Source organism: Macrobrachium rosenbergii, chromosome 55, assembly GCF_040412425.1.
Source record: "Macrobrachium rosenbergii isolate ZJJX-2024 chromosome 55, ASM4041242v1, whole genome shotgun sequence".
Lineage (NCBI taxonomy): Eukaryota > Metazoa > Arthropoda > Malacostraca > Decapoda > Palaemonidae > Macrobrachium > Macrobrachium rosenbergii.
In genome coordinates this window covers 90,770,113-90,776,237 of record NC_089795.1, presented here as the reverse complement: position 1 = coordinate 90,776,237, position 6,125 = coordinate 90,770,113, and the positions used below count along the sequence as shown (strand labels likewise).

At 37.0% G+C, this 6,125-nt stretch overlaps 1 protein-coding gene across 1 annotated transcript in view; it reads right to left on the bottom strand.

Moving 5' to 3' along the window:
• Window positions 1–6,125, bottom strand: part of LOC136835643 (uncharacterized) — a 32,526-nt gene continuing 26,401 nt past the window's right edge. Inside the window, 8 exon segments of the mRNA XM_067099459.1 lie at window positions 1–178; window positions 1,211–1,326; window positions 1,764–1,831; window positions 1,834–1,898; window positions 2,817–2,850; window positions 2,853–3,015; window positions 3,251–3,403; window positions 4,073–4,181. Coding sequence (XP_066955560.1) covers window positions 139–178; window positions 1,211–1,326; window positions 1,764–1,831; window positions 1,834–1,898; window positions 2,817–2,850; window positions 2,853–3,015; window positions 3,251–3,403; window positions 4,073–4,181 — 748 coding nt within the window. The 3' untranslated portion in view covers window positions 1–138.

Below are 6,125 nucleotides of genomic sequence, written 5' to 3'. Positions count from 1 at the left end.
TTTTGTTTGAAACAAAAATGCAAAAATTACCAAAAAGAGTTTAATAAACTCTAACTTTCTACGGAATCGAGTGCACCAGACTTATCATCTAGTCCTTGGAACCCTGCAGGCTAGAGTAGACACTGTATCACCCTGGTCTTATATCTTGCTTCTAATACTGTTTGATCCACTATTCAATCTGAAAGGAAAATAGATTAATTAAATATAGTGCAATGGTCTGTCGCAAGAATGGCCGTGAAAAATGTTCGTCAGAGAGGACAATTAAGACTTACACCACTGCATAAAGTTACTCAATGAAATAAAAGTCCGTGATATCAAAAGAACCGCATTTTAAATTTGTGATCAATCAAAATTATGGGTTTAAAGATGCTGCAGTCTCAGTGACACTGAGATTAGCAAAGAATACAATGTTCTAAAGACCAGAGTTTTGAATTCAATATGGAATTCACTGACGAAAAAGCAAGCGCTCGTGATCTATACAGTTTTCCTAAAATAGTGTTAAGCTTTTGAATAACTCTGTTGATAGCAAACTTTCTCTGTGATAAATGCTTTTAATCAACCTGTAGCATTGCTATTGTTCATGGGTTTTTGAAAAAGTTTCAGTAATTTTGTGAAATACACAATTTTTTTCTATCATGAATACCACAAAGAAAAGTAGTCTTTTCAAAGTTTCCTGAAAAGAACATAATAGTAGATGCTTGGTAAACACAATCAAGACAGAGATTATGTTAACTTTATGAAAGCAGAATAGGTAAAGTGACTGTTTAAAGTGTTCAAAGGTGTATACGTTATAATGATGCTAACACAAACAATAGTGGAAACATTGGCAAAAGACAATGCAGTACAGAAAATTATCATGACTATTACATCTCAGCACCAAACCTAATGCCAGTGGCTGCTCTTAGCTCATTCTTTTCTCAGGAATGTTAAGTATCATTAAGTAACAAAAGCATCAACTAGCTTGCTTATAAAAATCATAATTTTAACCTTACATCCTAACTTTAATTCAGTCATTAAATACGTTAACGTAACTTGTACATGAATATAAAAACTATTCTACAAAAAATGCACTTTCAAGGAATAAAAATTGTTCTTGCATCAACATGTAAGCATCATCAATGACTTCCAATAAATATTTATTCATACACAACATCACTTACAAGGAAAATCTAAAAAAAAGTATTGTTCAACACTTCAAAATATCCATTACCTTGATAAAGCCTTCAAATAATGTGAGACTTGGCTCATGCCGTTCTGAAAGGCTCCATGCACTGTAGAATAGAATGCAATGTTGTTGGCTTCACCAGCTAATACTATCAATGGTACCTGAAAAGTACTGACTGAAATGATAAAAAGTTCCAAAGACATAAAGCTTTAAATGAAGTACTATACAATTACAATTATTACAGTTGTTAAGACAAAAAAAAAAAAGATATTGTTCACATCGAATTCTGACTGTACAAACGTCAAGATAATCACTGATGAATTATTATTACTATTATTATTATTAAAAACAATTGCTGTTTCAAGGACATTTAATCTACGTACAGTCTTCTCTATTCTTCTCATTATTAAGAAGACTCTCTGCAAACGAAATGCTGTTGAAACAGCAATTGTTTTCAATAATACTGCCCTAAAAGAGGGACTCCTTTCATATTATTATCAATATTATTATTGTTGCCAAGCTACTGCACTTATGACACGACAGTCACACCCCACTCTTTCTAGTAATCAGCACGGGAAAATTTAAGCAAAACACGAACCTTATCTCCTGTGTCACTTGTAGCACAGACAGGTTCATTTAGAGGACTTTCACCCGCTGCCCCATTCTGCATTCACAGGGCACAGAATGATGTGAGTAAGATCCACGGAAAAACTTGTTGGTTGCCCACTGTGACCTGGAAACCAAAATCAAAAGGATGGTCATGAACATCTTTTGAACAGCTACAGGTTAAAAAGTCCTAAAGAAAGTCTAGGTGAAATTATACATAAGCAGTCTTTCTATGGGAACAAAATGATAGCCAACTACTCTTTCAGCTTTAAGTCACTGTGTGAAAGCTGTCTTTGACATCCAACTACAACATAATTTCCTGTTTAATTTCTGCAACTCTCTGAAGACCACAGCCTTAAACAGGTCTAGAGATTTGACATCATAATCAGGTTCTACAGCTTCCTAACAATCTTCAGATTCTTTCTTTAACAGGGTTGGACAAAATGAGTTCTATTTTATCATGATTCCATTGTGCACTTCCTGTCTCAATGCCCATCAAGTCTGGGTCTTTATCTATCCCCTTCCTGGGCCTCCCCATTAGCCTGACTAACTTGCTGCTCTCTCCTCCACATCATATTTCCAGATTGCAGTCTACTTTCTGGCCTCTGGACACTTCATCTTTATTCATCTTTTTGCTGATGGTGTACGAATATCTTAAAGGTCATATACACAAGAACACAGATCTCAGGCATACCATCTTTTACAGTTCAGGACAAGTACTTTGGATTAAGTCTGGCAAAAAGAAACTAACAACACCAACGTACAATATAGCATGCAAGCTAAGAGCTGGTATATTCATGGGACACTGACACTCAACTGAGCAAACTGTCAATACAGTACAATGAGATTGTTAAAACTCGGAACTTTATCATTTAGATCAAAACTAAAGGCAAAAAAGGTCTACATACTGGCACTTGCATAAGATCAATCACAAAATGGTGAAAAGATTGCAATTTGGAGAAGAGAGCAAAGACGGGTTCAGTGCATCTGACTTCAGTAGTCTCACTGGTGAGGGAACATAGAAAATGGCTAAAACTGTACTTGCCTATAAACTTTCTTGGGGTTCGGAATATCTCTCTATGCAGGAACTGCCTGAGGAGCTTGACACAAGCCTGACCCACGACCTCCTCAGGAAGTGCCTCCATGTACTCTGCTTCTGCGCCACCTATCCACCCACAAAGCATTGCTCTCTGGTGCTGGACTGGATCGAATCCGGTAATGCCTTGGAACCAGTTCCTCTTTACCTGTCAAGTATTCATGCAGAGCACACTGATTCCAAACACTTCCAGTAATGAAACATTACAACAAAATTCAATTGAATATAAAAGGCATTTGCTTTTGAACTATCTGAGAAGGTTAACTGATATATAAATATGTCTCCTTATACACTGAAATGCATCAAGGCAAAAAGTGCTTCATGAACTCAAACAGAAATAAATTGTAAAAACAATATATATGAACACAGCTTACAATTCTTACCTCTTCACTGTTACTAGGAATTTGTACTTGTCCATAATTAGGCACTTTGTTTGTCCATACTAACTGTATTCCTTTGCAATCCTGTGACCAGAATGGTTCGTCAAATTCTAAAAATATCTTGTCTATAGTTCCAAATCCAGTGGAGAGAATAGTCTGCAATTGAGAAATGGGTTTGAGTTAGTATCAAAACCATATTCTATTCTGAACAAATGAAAATTGTGGTAACAAAATATTTCAATCATTGTCCTAGTCTCATCTTACACAATTCAGTCAAGAATTAATTTGAAAAGACCTAGAATACATTATTTTCAGTTCTTAAATTCTGTTAATATAGCAGTGAATGAATATATATACTGTACATATAACAGTGTACAGCCACATGACCTTACTGCATTATATACTGTGGGTTAGGCAATAAATTTTTTCATTCCTTCAGCCTCTCGTCTCCTTTTCCTTCAAGGGTCTGGGAACAGTTAGTCAATTAGTTAGGAAAGTAAAAGATGGGGTTGGAGCAAGCCAAGACCTGTAAGAAGGCCCAGGGTATTACAGAATTCAGGCTGAAAGTGCACGGAACAAAAGAAAATGGAGAGGTCTCTAAAAAACCCAAATGGAACGAGAGGCATCTAATAATTTGTCGTGCTAGCATTCATATCTGGGTTCCCCCACAAAGTTGAACAACCTTGCTTAAGAACTGTGAGGTGGGATGCTAGAGAAGAATAGAAATTTGTTACAGACATCTAATAATTTTAAGTTTGAAGATATAGTCCACTACATAGCACAAAGAATCCTAGTACTACACTTTTTCTCATTATCTCACATCACCTTTTGAAGATTACTTGGTAGACCAGGTGAGAACATATGAAGATGTTCCTTCAAGTACCCAATGGAAGGTGTAACTATGACGTGTTCTGCTTCGTATTCTTTTCCATCACTGAAACACCAAAAGACGAACGCAAAATGAGATCTAGATCTATGCTCGGAAATCAGGATTCTTAACAGAACCACGAGTGATTCAAATATGTTTTCAATACAAATATAAAGAGTTCTTACTGAAAGACTACAGATACAACCTTTTACTATGCCTAAAAATATTTATCAATGGGAATACAAAATAAAGGGAAATCCTCTTGAAGTGTTACCAGGTTGAAATGTTTTGTAAACAGAATACAGTACAGTAATACAAATTCTGGATCTCAATTAAATTCTACAGCAAGACGTACAACATTCAGAGTAAAGCATTTTTAAAATTTTATGAATATATATACAGGTGCTTACTGTTACTGGTGAAACTTTTACATATAGCCTATATACACAATTGTGGAAGAATAAAAAAATATTTTTTAAAAGATATATACATACTTGTGGCAAATACATTATTCAAAGTCCAATTGTTATTAATTAAATAATATTTAATTCTTTCAATATGCACCTGTTAAACCGTCTCCTAACATTTATTCTATAAACACATTAAGCGCATCCAAAATGATATTTTAATGATAAAATAAAGTTTGTTCATACTTACCTGGCAGATATATATATAGCTGTATTCTCTGTTAGTCCGACAGAATTTCAAAACTTACGACACACGCAGTGGGAGATCAGGTGGTTAGTACCCATTCCCGCCGCTGGGAGGCGGTATCAGGAACCATTCCCATTTTCTATTCAGATTTTCTAGTGCCACTGTCTCCTGGGGAGGTGGGCGGGCACTATGAATATATATATCTGCCAGGTAAGTATGAACAAACTTTATTTTATCATTAAAATATCATTTTGTTCATGAAACTTACCTGTCAGATATATATATAGCTGAATACCACCATTGGAGGTGGGTACAGACAGAATAGGATTTGGAAAAAACACACTACAAGTAGGTGAAAGATATTTTGGTTCCTTACCTGTTAGCATAGCTGACTTACCGTGATTACTGTCACCCAAGTCCGCTTCTGCTTAACTAGAGTCTCCAGCAAGGGTGTGACCTGTATAGCTGGTGAGTTCTAGATGATCTGTCAACGGGGACGTGACCACAGTGTGACAAGACCATATTGACCATACAATGAGGGCAAACGAAGCAAAAACCAACCACCTGACCAAGCCCTAACTAAGTTGGGATAACGCAACTAAAGCTAACGATTGGGAAGTCCGCCACAGGCAGTCATTAACAACCATAAAAACACTATCCAACCATTTTCTATAGGATAGGATGAGTGTCATCCCCTGCCCCCAGGAAAGTATCTGCGGAAACGTATGGTCCTAGCGAGAAGCAGTTCTCATATGTCGTCTTCACATCTCTCAGGTAGTGTGCTTTAACACAGAGTTCTCCCGCCAAAATGTGGCACCCAGAATGTTGCTGAGTGACATATTTTCTGAAAAGCCACTGAAGTCGCAGAACCGCCCTCACCTCGTGAGCATTGACTTTCAGAAGTTTCAAATCAGAGTCTTGACAGGATGAATGGGCTTCTTTAATCGTATCTCTCAGAAAGAAAGCCAGAGCATTCTTTGACATAGGTAAATCCGGTCTCTTTACGGAACACCATAAACTATCTGAGGGACCTCGACTTTCCTTCGTCTTGTCTAAGTAGACTTTGAGAGCCCTAACAGGGCAAAGGACTCTCTCTGGCTCTTGAATAAGGATTTCAGCCATACCCTTGATTTCAGAAACTCTTGGGCCAAGGGTTAGACAGGCTTTCATTTTTTCGCTAAAAGGAAGGGCTTAAGGAACAAAAGCGTTATGCCCTTTAAAGCCTATATGCCTACTAAAGGCTTGCAGCTCACTAACCCTCTTTGCCGTTGCTAGAGCGGTTAGAAAAATAGTCTTCTAGTAATGTTCTCAATGACGCAGAACGAAGAGGCTCAAACGAACTGGACATGAGGAACC